This window comes from Pyrgilauda ruficollis, unplaced genomic scaffold (assembly GCF_017590135.1).
Source record: "Pyrgilauda ruficollis isolate IOZ18807 unplaced genomic scaffold, ASM1759013v1 scaffold39, whole genome shotgun sequence".
Classification (NCBI taxonomy): Eukaryota; Metazoa; Chordata; class Aves; order Passeriformes; family Passeridae; genus Pyrgilauda; species Pyrgilauda ruficollis.
This window is the reverse complement of record NW_024525378.1, coordinates 1,232,025-1,249,540: the sequence shown is the minus strand read 5'-3', so window position 1 is coordinate 1,249,540 and position 17,516 is coordinate 1,232,025. Positions and strand designations below refer to the sequence as shown.

At 39.2% G+C, this 17,516-nt stretch overlaps 1 protein-coding gene across 1 annotated transcript in view; it reads left to right on the top strand.

Moving 5' to 3' along the window:
- Window positions 1–17,516, top strand: part of TMEFF1 (transmembrane protein with EGF like and two follistatin like domains 1) — a 112,010-nt gene that overhangs the window by 72,462 nt on the left and 22,032 nt on the right. Inside the window, exons 4-5 of the mRNA XM_041476635.1 lie at window positions 4,349–4,375; window positions 15,144–15,240. Of these exons, the coding sequence (XP_041332569.1) occupies window positions 4,349–4,375; window positions 15,144–15,240 (124 nt within the window). The remainder of the gene's footprint in view (window positions 1–4,348; window positions 4,376–15,143; window positions 15,241–17,516) is intronic.

Genomic DNA, 17,516 nt, shown 5'->3' with positions numbered 1-17,516 from the left:
AATATGAAGATTTGAACTGAGGATGTATAATTAAATAATATTTTTTAATTTCATGCCCAAGTCATTTTAAAAGATGGACACATAGCATGAAAGTTCATTTCTATCACTGAAAATTCTAGAATAATGTTTTAGGAACAACAAAGAGTGTTTGCATATATATGCATTCTACTCAACTAAGAAAAAGAAATTTCAAAATGAAAAATCGATTCTTCTCAGCCTCAGGTTGCTGGCAGCTAATTACTACATTATACAGCTAGTACAAGAATTTTTTTTTTCAACCTTCCTCTCCTTTTCTTTAAGTCCTACATAAAACCCAGGAAACGCAGCATAAGTTTTAGCCCTTAGTATAACAGATCAAGAAATGTGCTGAAACACAATGCACTGAAACAACCTTTGTGAGAGCAGAGCTTTTGATTCAGGCTGCATGCTGCACTTACACTGTTGCAACTTTGAGTGCCTCAGCAGAGCTCCCCTGGAATGGCACCGGCTGCTCCCTGAGTGCCTGATGTGCTTCGGGTGACGGGAGAATATCGGATGATAAAAGTCATCACCCAGAACCTCTCCATGCCCTGCCAAGACGGCGGTATATTTGTGCTCTTGATATGTTACACGTATAATGGAGGCTCAGATACCAAATTAAAAGATATTTTGTAGACCCCCATTAATTTTCACTGGTTGCATTTGAATTTGCTATTAAAATGCTTTGTTCTGGGGCATCACTGGGAGACAAGTACAGACACACTGGTTTCCTATCAGAGTTGGGATGCACCCAAGACAATAGATGAAATTCCTCCTTAGTGTTGGAACAACTGTTTAATATTTAAAGTATAACAGACTTCTGAATCTCATATAAGAATAAAATACTTCCCATTTGCTGGGAATTGATACCTTCTGTAGCTACAGCACTAGAACAGGCTACACTGAGTGATTTAGTCACTAAATCATTATTCTGTTTCTTGGCAGGTAATATTTTGATTAAAATTTTACAGACATAAGTGATTTGCAATGTATTTTCTTATTTCCTTTGCCGGAAGGCTGTCAGAGTTTCAGGATTCTAAAATAAGCAATGTTTAAAAAAGAGTCAATTATAGATGCTTTAGAAATAAACAAAATGCAAGTTTTGACATTAAAAATGGTTGTTTAGAGAAATGAAAGAGAATGTATGGATGAAATTTTGGGTCTGCATGCACAGGTTTTAATATTGATTTTGACTGCTGCCAGATTTATATTGTATGCACATGAAAATGTAACCACACAATGATGTAGTACTTGATTATACTTGCAGTTTCTCAGTGTTCTGTATACATTTGGAAGCCACAGTCCATTGCTTTCTGTTGGGATTTCTAAGTAAAAAAAAATAAAAATAAAAAAAGGAGAGTAAAGTTATTTGCAGCACTAGAAACAAGCACAGGAATTATTCTCTTAGGAGTGGCTTATGGAAGGGTCTGCTTGCTTAAAATTTGTCAGTGGACTGTTTGCCTTCCTGTTTGTACTTAGTAGTTTGGAGTTGTTGCCCTAAAATGGGCAAGAGATGGGTTCCATTTTTATGCTACTTTGAGTTAAAAGCCATCTCTCCCTCCTGAATGAGAGAAGCTGCAGTCATTTTTGGTTTTGGGGAGTTTTTTCTGCCTCTGCACCAAAGCAGACCCACAGTACAGAAATGGCTCCTGTTCAGAAAGAACAAAAAAGGAGATTCTGAGTGTAGCTGAGTGCTTACAGCATTGAGATGCTGTGTCTCATCCAAGTCCTTCTTTGTGTATTTTATCCAGAAACTCCTTATGGATTAAAGCAGCTCACAGCAGAAGCTTGTATATTTGTGTATTAGCATTTTTTAATAGAACCATGGAATGGTTTTGTTTGGAAGGGACTTTAAATATAATCCAGGGTTTTTTTTTTGGAAGGGACTTTAAATATAATCCACATCTCACCTCATAGCTCTGGATAAAGATATCTTCCACTGGACCTGGTTGCTCAGAGCTCCATCCAGCCTGGCCTGGATCACCTTGAAGGAAAAGCCACCTTTTTGGAAAAGGGTGGCTTTAAGATAGAGGTCAATCACTCCTCCTCTAATTACTGACCAGTGTTTGGGGGAATGCTGTTTGTGCCCAGCATCTTCACTTCTTTGAGCATCTTTCTTGACTGGTCTTGGTGCATGAAGACAACTTTTGAAAACGCTGAATTCATTAAAGGCCTGAAAAGAGCAGGGCTGCTTGTCCAAGTAAGCTGGAAAAAAATGCTACTCTTTTAACCAGCAGCTGCCTGGGAAAATCTAGCCAAGGTTCAAGAAAAGAAAAAAAAGCAGGAACACCCGCTTAGTTTAGCATGGTTACCCTGGAGACGAGTCCTAGCATAGCTCCCAGGGAAAAGTTGAAAATGATACAGTGCTATAGAGGATGACACTTTTTTTTTTTTTAATCCTTTTTGAGAACAGAAAGTCCAGAGAAGTAGAAATTAATCTAGCCTGCTGCTGTGATGTCCTGCCAAGTGGACTTCATGTACATCAAGCCAATTATCTATAGAGATGTGTGGTGTGAGCATCAGCTCCCTGATTTATGGGGTGCTTTCCATGTGTGGCACCTGCCCTGCCCCATGCACACAGGATTTAGCCAGAGCCCCTCATGCTGGGCTGAGCAGCATTTCTCAGGTCAGGGGAAAGCAGTCAGAAAGTGAGAACTGGGAATAAAACCATGGAAAAAGTCGAGATATCTCTGAGACATTTTGCCCTTTGTCTTTCATATACATCACTTATGGTGAACTTGCTCATATTTGTATGTCAGCTTCCTCTCCCCCAAAACTGTTTATGACACAATTTCAGCACCACAAATAATCCTATATATTAACTCATATAAGTAAATTATGCTCTTCAAATTTCTTAATGAAGCAATACTGCACCATAAGGCATATTTCTCAGTGACTCGACAAGGACATTTTATATGGGATTGCCTGCTTTGTCAGTAAAGTGGGTCACTGTTGATGGAAAAAAGAACCTTCTGGTTTTTGTGTTAATTTCTGTAAGGTTATAAGCTCAGTCTGTTAGACACCAAATAGTGGTATAAGAGGAAAGAAAGGAAAATTAAGGCAAAAGATAAACAAATCTCTATTCCTGATACTCCATGTGACAGGAAATCATTTTTAATGTGTGAAGTGACCCAGTAATGTGGAATTTCACGCTTTCATCCACACACTAGAGGGAATTATTCTTAGAAATACAGCTCCTTAAAGAAAAGCAGGGGAGGGAACTGAGCAAACAGAGGGTTTGGTTTTTCCTCTGATGTGAACAACGACCTCATGTGCGGAAGCAAAATTCCCACTCCTCTCTCTGTCTGGCCTCTTTCTTTCAGTTTTTAGCAGATACATTCAGCTGCCTTCTCCATCACCAAAGCAGGCATGAAAGGAGAGCTGTGGGATGAGCAGAATGTGTGCTCTGCTCCTCTCCTCTCCTCAGCTTCCAGAGAAGCTAACCTAACAGGAATGGGAGACAATCCACTGACAGTAGTTGCCATTCCAGTCTCTCCTCTCCTCCTCCTTTGGGCAGGAAAGGCAGGAAGTTTTATGACTCAGTTCATGTGTTTAAGGGTTTGTCTTTACTGCTGTGCTTGCTGAAGCCTGTGCAGAGCCCTGCCCAGTGGGATGCACATGCAAAATCCCTAAACAGATCCATAGTGCTCTGAAGTAGAGTTAGCTGGCCGGGGGTGGTGAAGAAGCTCAAGTCCTGCTGACACTTGAACTGCTAATGCAAATGAGATCCAGTTGAAAGCTGTCACTCATCAGATGCTAATCCAGTCAGTCAAATGTCAATGAAATAACAATGCCATAAGAGCATCTTTATACCAAGTGATTGACTCAACTGACAGAAGCAATTTTGTCATTAGGTGACTTAAATCAACCTTACTTGGATGACTAGTTGTCTTCTGGAGGTACTTCTGCAGTCAGGTGACTTATGTGTTGAAGTACTCCTTGAAGTACCACTGGCAGGGCCAGAGGGTAAGGAAAAAATAATGTTCCAAAAATTGGACTTTGTACTCTTCATTTCTTTTGGGTTTAACAAATTTTAATCTCTAACAGTTGTAAAGAGGCTAAGAAAGATATTTGTTTTCAGTATTGAATAGTGCTGTTCCTTGAGTAACATCTTGACAGGGAAGAGAGAGACTAGGGCACAGTGAGTGTGGACAAACGGTGTTAAAGGATACCGGACCTTATGTGGGATATTTGTTTTTACAGCTGGCTCATGAAATGTAACATCTGTGTAATGTTTTACAATGACAAGTTCCTGAACAAACAGCTGCTCCTGGAGCAACATTTTCATTTGCTTTCTTTTTTTTCCTCTCCCCCTCTGTTTCTTTTTCAGATAATGGCTCTGGGTCAGGAGAAGGAGGTGAGTACCAAACTCCACTTGTCTTTGGTTTTGGTCTTTCTTCTAAACAAATGTGTGCCAGTTTTAAACACATATATACACACGGCTACTGTATACCACACGAATTGAGGGAAAATGATGGCACTTAAAATAAGCTTTAAGGCTGCAGTGTTATTGAACCATCTCAGAACAGTATTGGTAGAGGAATAGGTTGTAGTCTGCATTTCACCAATATTGTTCTCCCAGATTTGACCTGTATAATTTTTCATTTTTTATCAGCAATGCAGTGCAATATTTAGATCCCTATTTCACCTGTATTTCTCTCCAGAAAATGACCATTCACAATAAATTTCTTACCATTTTCCCCTTGCATTTATTTCATTAATGTCTAAAACATCTAAGTTGTTACATTATGCTTGGTTGAGCTTGTTGCCTAAAATATAAAACAATTGCATTATGATATCTATTTATATAAAGTATTTTACTAAAGTATTTTTTGTTCAAAGCTGTATATTCAAAGAAGGGATGTAGCACAGCTGGTGATAGTAGAAGTGTTTCCATCTTTCAACACATCTTAATCTTCTTCAAGGATTAAAAAAAAAATTTTCTTAATTCTATCTTTGATACTACTTACAAGAATACATATAGAATGGAAAATATGAGACATAGATATATACAAACACAGAAAAACTGTTTTGTTGTTAGGCTTTGGTAGTATTAAGAAGCTGTTGCATTTCATGGTGATGGGACTGAGTTTTGAGGTACTGTAAATCTTGTATAGCTACATGAAAATGTGTTTTTGTGGAAAACCATCTATGGCATCACTGTGTAGCTAAATGCAACAGTTAACTTTTCAAAAACCAGGAGCTAGCTCACTCTTTTTTTTCCTGTATGGAGGTGAAGGGGGGCATTTCCCTTCCCCTAAATAAGCTGCTATCAGTAAATTCCTGGGCTGCTGCTAGCACAGGGCCATTCTCACCTTTGTTTCCTTTTGGGTCAATGTCTGAAGGAACAATTTTCTGCTCAAACACTTCCACTTCTTACCTTCACTGATATTTCTGATGCTTCACACTCTTTCCCCAGCTCTGTTTGCTTCTCCTTCCCCTTGTTAACCAGCCTGTTATTCCACTAGGACTGCTCCCTGCAAGCCAAGCTTTCTGGCCTTGGTACTGCTATGCAGTTCTTGTAGGAGACAGATGACAGTAATTTAGTCCATGTTTCACTTTTATTTTTAGAACAGTTTTAGAAAAGTTTGAATGCCATTGAGATTAGTTTGGTTTGGGTTTTTTTTTCATATTTTCTAACTGCATACAAAAATCCTGGTTAAATGTTACTGTGCTGATCTGGAGGATTGGCAGCTGACTGATAGATGTCAGGATTCTTTGGGTAGCTTCAAGAACAGTTTGGAAAAATGTAGCCAGAACATGCTATATTTTGTTGGCTGCTCATTGAAGAGGTGAAAGGTGTATGTACAAATATACTCATTCCTTGATTTGGGGCAGGAGGCTGAGCCCAAATCCACCTGTAGGGGCAAGACAAACCCACATGGGCTTCCCTTTGTCATTGCTGTTCTTTTTGTTCTCACTCGAAACGCTCACTGAGCCTGGGACAAAGAGTTGGGGAGGAAGGATTCGTGCTGTGGAAAGGCTTTGTTAGCTGGGGCTCAGCATGCCAGTGCATTTGAATTATTTATGCAAAATAGAATACCATCAGCTTAGGAGGTTTGGTGGTCCCTCGATACCTTGCAGAAGTAGTTGGTGCATTGTCTTGGGAAGTGGAATATGTAGATTCAGTTCACTTCAGGCAGAAAGAATTGAATCTGGTTCCCTTGGTCCCAGGTGAGTTTCTGCACTGCCTGGGTATTGAATTAAGAAGGAACAATGTACCCACTCTGTCCTCCGGCAGTTTTGTGACATTAGGCCGTCATTTATTGGGGTTTCTTCTGAGTGCCTTTGGGCCAACTGAAATGTTCCTTCTTCTGTTCAGTATTAAAACTGTTGGGCTTAGTTCGTAATTTTAGGTTAAGGAAAAGGAAATTTAAACAATGAGACATTGAAAATCCTGCTTGGCTCTTTTTTTTTTTTTTAATACATATTGGATATTTGTGATACATTGAATTATTCCTGTCCTTGTGCACCTTCCTCGCTAAACTGGGTGTTGGGTAGTACTTCTGTGGGACAGCTGGTTAGTCTTCAACCTGTTGTGTCATTTTCTGTGTCTGAAGGCAATCCTTCAAAGAATGGAATCCACTGCTGCTTTGGTTGTTGAACTCTGTCCTGGCTGAAAATTCGAGGATATTTTTGTAACTGGAATTTGGGTTTTTTTCATAATTCAGGTAGTCGTAAAAGTGTTACATGAAATCATTAAAACATGAAAAGTCTTACTACAAGTTAAGGGAATTCAGAAGGAAAGCCAGACTTCTGGTAGCCTGTTGGACCTATTGAGGATGGAGATGCATTGTTTGGAATCCAAACAGAAAGAAAGGATAGGAGCCCACGCAGAGGGTGACCTGCAGGGTAGAGGTGCTCCATGGTGCCCTCCACACTTCTGCCTCTCTGGTTATTTCAGCTATGGGACTGTCTGCTGCAGAACTGCATTCTGGCCCAGCCTTCCTCATTTTCCCAATAAAGGAATGTTTAATCTCATACTCTTGGATAAGGTGCTCAAACGGGGACCTAATTCCCTAGAGAGCCTCTGTGCCCTATGGGTTAGGTACAGCTGCTGCTTGGAAGCACGAGGAAGCTTCAGTGGATGTGGAAAAATGCAAGGATGAGTGAGACAGAACCAGCAAGCCAGCAAACATATACTAGCTTAGAGACTTGTGTTTTCTTCCTAGGATCTGTGATTCCAGATGTTAATCACAGAATCAGTGTTTGCTATGTTTCTCAAACATGCAATTAGTGTGATTGTGTATGCACCAGTGATGCTTGCACACACGGAATGGATGAGCACAGCTGCTCCTGTGCATTCAGGAGGCATTGCAAGTGCTGTGCAGATGCACTGTTTGCTGGTGGATTTTTGACTTTGAAAGAAAGTACTGGGAAACTCTTCAGTTGCTATAGCTCTGCCTGAGACAGACTCCACTGCTGAAATTAGCTGTTGGCTTCATGTTTAGCTAAGATTTGTGCTACTGATTCACACTGTTCTTTATCGTTTTCTGCATTTCATTACAGAACAATCTCATTGATGATTCTGATACTTGACTTCATGCATATTCTCCCTCCTACTACCATACTGTGTGATGTTAATGCATTCATTTCTACATTAAAAAAAAAAAAGAAGAAAGAAAGAAAAGTAGATTTAGAAACAAGAAAAAAATCCAAGAGAACAAAATCCAAAAAACAAGAGAAAAGGGTTTTTTTTCCTCAAAGATTGTTTCAGACAATATATTGCCTTAGCAGTTATCATATGCTCCAAGAAAAAACACCTAAAGACCATGGAACTGCTGGCTGAGGTTCTTCACAAATCATCTTTACTGTTACAAAAATACTAGATTTTAGGAAAAGAATTAAGAGTGGGAGAATTTTTTCAGTATGCCTGAATGAGATGAAGTAATATAATTTTTAAGGATGACACAATTGTCTAGTTGCCCTCTGACATTCTGAATGAGCTATTTCAATTTTCTATGCTCTGTTAGCATTGAGTTGTAATATACGACCCATTTTTCTAATTTCAGAAGTCTGAAACTTCATTAACGTAATAAAAATTGTAGTTATGAAACCAAGCAGTTGGTCACTTGTGGCGATGGGTATTCTGAGCCACTTCTAAGAAGAGTATATGATTGTCAATTCAGAAATGAGAGAAATTTCAAAAATCTCAATGCTCTACCATTATGTTTCACCCCTACTGGAGGCAATGTCAGAGAGCCTTTAAAGAGTTTTACTCACACTTTAAAGAGTTGGGGTCATGGCTAAAATGGTGGGACCCTTTAAATTTGCATGTAAGACGTGGGCTTCTCTCTGTATTCTCATATGAATCATTCTGCAATTTCCTTGTTCTGAAGAATACAGTCATAAAATTAGGCCCTTTGTTTCATCAATATTTTGTTAGACTTTGAGGCAGAACTGGAGAAGGACAAGGTACAGGCTCAGATTTGTGTACATCTCTGTGAATTGCATTCTGTGAATTGCAACACTATTTGAACTGCTGGATGTATTTCCATAACGTGTAGATTGGGGCACGAAAAATTATTCTGAGGCTATCACATGCACATAAAAAAGTAGATTGCCAGCTCGCAGCTGTGATGTTGACTTTGTGATATAGTAAGGCCTTTGCAAGAATGTGTTGAAAGCCATCAGCATTTGTAACACACACCATGAAAGAACTAACAAATGGTGAAGGCTTTTCAGGCCAACCTCTCAGAAACAAATCACTGTCCTGGAAGAAGCAGGTTCCCTGCTCTAGTAATCAGCCAACAAGGGTGAGATTTCTAAGTGCCCTACTATGCCCATAACATTAATTTTTAATTCATTTTGTTCAGTATTTGTCTGTGTACCTGAGCAAGATGCCCTTTTGATATTAAAAAAGTTGTAATGGTAGTTAGACAGATGGCACCCAATCATTTCAGGCTTTTAAGCTAAGGAAATAACATGCTTGCAATACATATAGCTAAGTTAATTGTTATTAAAATAATTTGTTTTGAATTTCTAATCCCTCTGAAATTTAATAGCTGAAGTATCTTGTGATGAACGTCTAGCAGATTGCATTTAGTAATTAATAAATTGATATACAGTATGTGCTTTTTAGCAGGCTGCCATCTGTTCCTTCCCCACACTGGGGACAACACTTATCCAGTAATTGTCACACAGTCAGGGTGGAATAAACACACACAATTTAGAGCCTCGAATATTTTCTATTTTAATTTGTAATAGTGCCACTGATTTGTTTTAATGTATTTTAATATGACTTGCAGAAACTTGATGGTGATTAGCACCGTGGATAGGGGGTAGCATCACGTCTTTTAGCTATTCCTATAATGGTGTGTGACTTAAAAAGATCTAAGATGCAGATTCCATCGCGTGGCTTGTCACTGAATACCACTTCAGCTTCAAATAGCCCTGTTTATTGTTGTCAAGATCACATTCTGTGTAGGTAAAATTAACAATGAAATAAAACAAGCAAGAATTGCTGCTTTTACAGCAGAGGTTCATAAAGGCAGAGGCAAAGGCCCTAAATGTTCAGGCACTCTGTTGGTGGAGACTTATTCTAAGCAGGTTTTTCAGGGATGCTGGAGCATGCTTGGAAGGATGCTGGAGCCAGAGGCACATAAGGACAGATTCCTTTTCCTTCTTGCACAGGATATGCAGCAAATGAGGACAGATTCATCTCATATACCCTGCACTGGACCTGCAGAAAGGTGTCCAGTGTGTTCATGAAATTGTGGGACATCTCCCTTGGCATCTGGTGACTCTCTTCTCCTTTGTTTTCTACCATCATCTAATCAGGCTTATTTTCCCTGGTGCTTACTCTGAAGCTGTTGTGTCTTCCTTTGGAGAAAAAGGAGTTAGCTGCATTTGAAGCAGGGCACTGGAGTGAGTGGGTACTCGAGTTCTCTAACTGGAGGTTTCTGCAGTGTGAAAGCTGATCCAGTCTTGCAATATGCCAGCTTTTCCTACCATTATTCACTGTGTCACATGCACAGAAGCAAAGCAGAGGTTCCAGTTCTCAGGCATGTGAAATCCCTAACACCTCACGAGGGTAGTGGAGGTAGGGAGTCTTACAGTGCACATCCTCGCGTCCTTTGCTTATTAAGTGTCACATTGTCATTGCCATAAGCACTGGACAAGCCAATCACCTTGGCTGGGTTGTGATTAGGGGAGCAATCTTCAAACTCCCCTCCTCCAGTCATAAGCAGAGCCAGTATCCTCCTGTTAAGCCTGTAATGCCTGTACTTGCAAAATCCAGTTCCAAAGGCTGGTGTCTTTACTGAAGCGTGCTTGAAGCAGCAGTGTGTGGTCCACACTGCGCATGGAAAGGAACTTTCAGCCACGTATGGATCTCTGCTGGACCGAGCCAGGCTTTGCTTCTAAGCCAGCTGGGTGGTTGGATAAGAGAGCAGGACCTTCCACGCTGCCAAACACTGCTTTTGCATATGATCCAGCAGCGTGGTCAGGAGAATTCAAGACATCACTTGCCTAAACTTTGGGAGAGCTCAGAGTAGTGTTGCACTTGCTTTAAATATATACTTACAGACAAAGAGAGCAGGTTTGCAGCTTTGTTTCAAATTATGGCAGCAATCTCCTTTTCAACTAAGTGTGTCATTAAAGTTGCCCTAAAAGTTAATGGAATGTAGGATAAGTCACTAAGCTCTGGAGTGAATTGCAGTCCTTAGTGTGCAGTTCTGGGGACTGTGGTATTTTGAGAGGAATTTCCAGTGCTAGCCATAATGAGTCAGTCAGAAATCTTTTTGAGATTAGTTGATCCCATAAGATACAGTAAAAATCATTATGATCCCAAACCGGTTAGGAATTGGTTTTCAGAGGGGCTTTCCTGGACATTCTATCAAGGAATTCTATCTATACATTGCTACTGAGGAGTTCCAGCTCCCCCCTCTTCACTGGGAACAGTGATAAATACAACTCTACAGCATAGCTCCCTTTCCAAGCTGTGCCTTAGGGCAGACAAAACTTCACCTTGACACAGATGGATGCTTTTGCTTTAAGCCTGATTGAAAGCCCTCAGCAGAAACCCAGCCACATTACCATTGCAGGAACACACAAATGAGTTACTGAGGGAAGCAATTTACTGCTGCCCAATTCCTCTAGAGCTGTCCATTGGCAGGATCCTGCCCTGCAACTCCTAAGATGTAGCTGGCCATCTTCTGCAGGGGAAAAATGACTGGAGGAGAAGTGTTAGGGAGCAGAGCTCAGAGAGACAACTGGGAGTCACTCATCCTATCTTTGTGCCTTGTTTCTTTTCAAGGACAGAGCATTAATGAGGCACTGCCCTGAAACATGTAAGGAAGCTGAAAAGGGGAAAAATGAGCTTTCACTCAACATCAAATTAATATGACAAGAACAGAATTAATCAAGATACCCACAAAACCAAAAAGAAGAAATTCTGTAGTCATCCATACATCAATATTAGAAGCTTGCATAATAGACAAGAAGAGCCTGAATTGCTCATTTGGGAGCATATTTTGACCTCATTGTTATTATTGAAACCTGCTGGGAAGATCCAATTGATTGGAATATTAAAATTAATGCCTACAACCTATGTAGGAACAATCAAATGTAGGGGAGAAAAGAGAAGGGAGAGGCAACATGTCAAGGGATATATTGCCATTTGAAGATGTTTACACCAGAGAAACATGCTATCAAATATTAATGGGTTAACATATTTTAACAGGATACAGGTGTACAGGTCTGCTACCAATTCAGGCTGAAAAACAATATTCATCTATTCTGTTTTGGTGGGAAATAGTATTGTGTTTTCTTGAAGGACTTGTCTTGGTTCCAGCCAGGACAAGGTTCATTTTTGCAATAGCCAGGAAGTGGCATGGCCAGGACCCAGAAGTTATTCTACACCACCTCACATCATCTCTGGGGGCAGGGGAAGGAGAGTTTTTTCCAGAAGGAATCGCTCTTTTCTGGTAGGGGCAGCATGGCTGCAGTCGATTTAGGTGCTGCAGTGAGCATTTTATTATGTGAATCACTCTGTCTTCTGTACACTTTTGTTATTAATATCGTTGCTGTTACTGTTTGTTTTCTTATCTCATTGCTGTCTCCAGTAAATTGTTCTTGCCTTGACCTGTGGGTTTTAGTTTTTGTGCCTCCAATTTACCACACCATCCCACCACAGGGGCAAAGGGGAGGGGAGAGCAGAGCCAGAGAGCAGCACATGATTTGGAGATTCTTGCTGGGGACACTGAATGGGGTGTACCATTCCTAAACCACAACAACATTATATGCAGTGTCTAATGCTGTTACTGCTAAAACATAATGCAGCTAGTGAAAGATGCTTCTGAATATTGTTGGTGACTGATATACAGGAGGTCCAGCAAGTTCTAATCAAGGAAAAAACAATAGTAGCAATTTTTTAAAAACAAACGTAATTTTAAAAGGTAGAGAAAGCAATTTTAGGAAGGGGCAGGGGAGGAGGAGAGAGAGAGAGAGAGAATTTTACATCAAATAGTACATAGAAACAATGAACAAGTAGTTGTGGGCTATGATTCTGAAAATAAAATGGTGTTGGGACAATCACAGGGAGCATAACTTGAGCTGAAGAGGAAGGGTGTGTATGGTGCATGTGCTTGTGTATGTGTTACTTCTTTTGGTCCATTGCAAAATTGAAATAGTGCAGTAAAAGTGCTCAGTAAAGCACTCTGATTGCATTTGTAGTCAAGTCAGATAGTGTAAATGGGGTATGATGAAATATTTTCCATGCTAGTGGTACAATAGAAGGATATTAAGCATGTTGAAGAAGTATTTTGTAACCAGCAGGTTTTCCAGATTTGCACCTGAAAGCTTTAAAAATGGGTGGTAAAGAATTCTCTAGGTTGTTGATGACTTTTTGTCTCTTTTTCTTCAGTAGAATAATGCTAAATAATATAGAAATATTTTCAGAAAAGATAAATGTGATGACTGGGGGACAACAGCCTCTCATTCTGGCACCTATGAGAAGCACAGCAGTGAAATAGAAATTGTAAAAATTACAATTTTTAAAACTGATTTTTCCAAGAAAGTCATTTGTACAACAGAACATTTTATTTAAGAGTACCACCACAGAACCATAACCTTTCTCGGTGAAATGCTATCTTTAATCCCATACAAGTCTAAGTAACTAGAGAGCACAGCATCCACACAGTGCACATCTAACATGAAAAAATACTGCAAATCAATAGGTCATTAAATGTTAAGGAGTTGGTAGAAAATGATCGTGTTTCTAGAGACTGGTCTTGGCCTCGTGACCCCTTCCACTGGTGACCTGGGAGCGAATCAATCAGCACTGATTTGGTGTGGATGACAGAGAACAGGTCACTGAGCTAACAGGATGCATAAGCAGGAAGGATTTTAATGTCTGGGGACAGTTATCTGTAGTGAGTGCAGGACCTAGGTAATTTTTCCTTGATGTCAGGAAAACATCTCTCCTACAGGCTGTTGACCCTGAAAAGTATTCATTGGGGAATAAAGTAGATAATAAAGTAAATATGATTGTCAGTGCAGAAAAATGGTCAAAAAGTAATAAGGTTGTTGGATGTTTAAAGTGAAGAATGTCACGAATGGTATTTGGATTTGATGACAACTTTTCTGGAACAATATGTCCAGCTCTTGTACCCATACCTCCAGAAGGCGTCAACTTGCTGACAAAGGGCATCAAGGGTCATAAGAACAGAAAAAGAAGTGGAAATACCATGAATGAAAGCAGTGCCATTTGTTTAACTTATTCAAACCGTAGGGGATCATTTATTAGCATGGAAAAGTGAAATCTGACACTAAAGGGCACTTTAAAATGCCAAATGTAGGCATAGGAATGTGGCACCTGGAAAGAAGGAGAAATCAAATAAGATGTGCATTTGTGAAGATAAAAGCAGATGACCTCTACTGCAACTTGATAAGAGTGGTGATAGAATTTCTACAGCAGGAATTTTGTTTGATAGGTATTAATCCCTGGAAAATGCACAGCATGCTTTAGACAGAAGGCAGTTAGCTTGCAGGTCTCACCTGCACTATTCTTTGTGGAAACACAGCTCCACAGGTCAGAGGGAGTGATTCCAAGATCCAGGGAAATTAGGAAGAGCTGTTGTGGATTTCTTTTTCCTGTTTGTATTTAAAGAATGTAAATTCAGCTGTTTCATTGGTGGTGTTTGATTTACTGTTGCTACAGCACATAAAGCTGCTATGAGGAAAGGAATGGAATCACTTTGATCTGCGTCCATCCGGCAGCCTGGTGCAGTCAGCTGTGCACCCCCACGATACTCTGATACTTTGAGTGGATCTCGACTCCCTCTGCAGATTTCTGTGGTTCTTTTCCTTCCTTTCAAATACCTACCTCTCCTTCATCACTTTGTTAAAAATCAAACATAGAAGTGGCTAATGGTAGTGAAACAGTAAGAGTATAATTTATTTCTATTTTATGTGGTGAAGTAAATTTTCTCTTACTTGGTGAAGACTTCTGATGTCCATGTCAACAGTAAAATTATTGTAGATGTTTTTTAGGATCAGAATATTTGAGATATTGATTTTACTTTTTAAGATACATGGCATTTCTACCAGATTCTTGTTAGGATGACCTTTTTATTTTATTCCTATGGAGCTAAACAAAGTAGTCTGGAACATATACCACAGCATATTTGACATATGAGCACAATCTAATCTCAGTCAGGAATCAAAAAGGAGAAAAAATGCAAGCAGTAACCTTGCGTAAGGATATATGTAATTAAAACTGTCACAGAAAATAGCATTTAAATCCCCAGTACCTAATATTCAAGGACATCTAAAGGGACAGGGTTTATACATTATCAGTGGCAATTAAGAGTAAATGTGACTGGGATACATGTCAATGCCAGTTATGTGCCTGGTGAAGCGGGAATAAATAAAAATGACTGAAATAAGAATAAAGGAAGAGCCAATCAATGAAGCAATAGTGATTCCAGGGATGCTTTTCTATCACTGGTACAGTTCTACCAAACTCCAATTGACTGACTTTCAAAAAGGGAGCACTATTAAGGTTAATAGCTTCAGAATACGACAGCTTTATGTTGACAGTATTCCTGAAAGCAAATGGATTTGGTAAGCAAAAACCGAGCTTAATTTGAAAGTCATGCTTTCTGTTATTGTTTTTTTTTCAGAGTATGAAGGATCTGGGACAGAAGTTCAGAGAAAACACTCGAAATGTGGAGTTTGCAAATACAGGGCTGAGTGTGATGAAGATGCAGAGAATGTCGGGTATGTAATGTTTTCCCTAACAATATCACTGAACAAAAGGGAAAAAATGTTAAAGGTACACGATTATCTGCTTGACTATGTTTGTTCTTACTAACTGAAGCTTTAGTGCCATTCAGTAATAATGTGTATGATATGTGTCTGTAAAAGAACAAACCATCTGCGGTTGCAAAGTAGTGGGAGAAAACAACAGAGTTGTAGTGGAAAATCTTTAGCTAATATTTTTCAAACAAAGAGCCTTGATTTGTTTTATCCTGCCAACAAAACAACTCAGAAACCAAACAGGAATGCAAAATAAATACTGATTACTCAACCCTGATATTTTTTCTCTATGTTCTCCTTGTTCATAAAGTGTTATATGCAGTTATTTCCATCAGTGCTAAACTTGGACCTAAAGGTGAAGTTGAACTGGAGACTTGAGCCAGTCACATCTTCCAAACTCACTGTGGCATTTGATCTCTTAGATGCACCCAGGGAGAAATTAATGAAAAGTATTAATTATTGTCAATTAAATTTCAAAACAAATTATCAAGAAACAAGAAGCTTTTAAAGACAATTCATAATGCAGGAGCAGATGCAGCCCTCGGGGTACTTGGTTATATTACACCCCAACTGTCCAGGATCTGTGGGGCTCTCAGAAAGGGCAGAGATATCATGAAGGAAAGGGCTTCTTCAGACAGCCCCATGAGGCTTTAAGGGGTTTTTAAAAGAAGTCCTGTCTGCTGATGGGGTTTTGCTTTCCAACAGCCTTTGTCCTAGCAGTGGCCACCAGTATGGAATGAGATTTACTGGGATTGGGCTGGTGGCAGGTACTGGGGTTGTGGCTACAGACACAGTGCATGAAGGTGTTTGAGAGACTTGCAAATGGTACATTTTTGTACCCACAGAGGGAACAGCATCCCAGAATAACAGTGCCTGAACATCACTAATCGGAGAAAACATCACTCTCCCTTTTCTTGTCTTCCAGCTGGAATCCATTTAATGTTGAAATATGTCTTAATTGCACAAGGTTTTATTACAGGATACCAGCATGAAGACATCTCAGGCAGTAAAGCAGCTTAGCACTAACATTCAAGATGTAGAATACAAGGGAAAGCAAATTGGTAATAGTGCTCGTGAATACTAGCATGATACTTCACAATTCATAAACTGCCATAGTACTGAAGCCAGCTTGCTCTTTCCCAGAGAGAGACAAATGAACTAGAGCTGTTTTTTGTAATACTAATAATTTTTTTGGAATATTGCCTTGGTCTGTTTCATTTATGACTGGAAAGATGGTATAGATTATATATATATATATATATATATATATATATATATATTTTTGCTATAGACTTGCAAATGGTACATTTTTGTACCCACAGAGGGAACAGCATCCCAGAATAACAGTGCCTGAACATCACTAATCGGAGAAAACATCACTCTCCCTTTTCTTGTCTTCCAGCTGGAATCCATTTAATGTTGAAATATGTCTTAATTGCACAAGGTTTTATTACAGGATACCAGCATGAAGACATCTCAGGCAGTAAAGCAGCTTAGCACTAACATTCAAGATGTAGAATACAAGGGAAAGCAAATTGGTAATAGTGCTCGTGAATACTAGCATGATACTTCACAATTCATAAACTGCCATAGTACTGAAGCCAGCTTGCTCTTTCCCAGAGAGAGACAAATGAACTAGAGCTGTTTTTTGTAATACTAATAATTTTTTGGAATATTGCCTTGGTCTGTTTCATTTATGACTGGAAAGATGGTATAGATTATATATATATATATATATATATATATATATGTTTGCTATATGCACTGAGATGTGCTTTTGGCTTTGGAAAATAAATCCTGAAGCATTCAACTTCAGTAAAAGCTTGCCTAGTCCTTCTGCACTTGTAGAGCTGGAATTCCTGCAGCTATATAGTATCTGTAAGAAAATTAGGATAAAGCTGAGGGGAGCAGAAAGCTTATTATCTACATCCTACTCATATAAAATGAATCCAGTTCCTGCTCCTTGACAACAGACAGAGAGTGCTCTTTTGCCTCTAAGATTTCTTTAATTAGTCCTCATTAAAAAAATAAGGGGAAACAAGGCTTTTTATGTAGAAAATGTGCAAAAGTTAGAAAATATTCCCATGTAAGTTATTTGCAATTTATTGGATAATATTTTTCAATTCTATACAGGAATTGAATATAATTTAATTTTTTTTCCCAGTGCCTTTAACCATTAAAACAGGTTTCAGTGGTATTCACTGTTTAGCTATAGATAAATCAGGGTCTGTTAACAC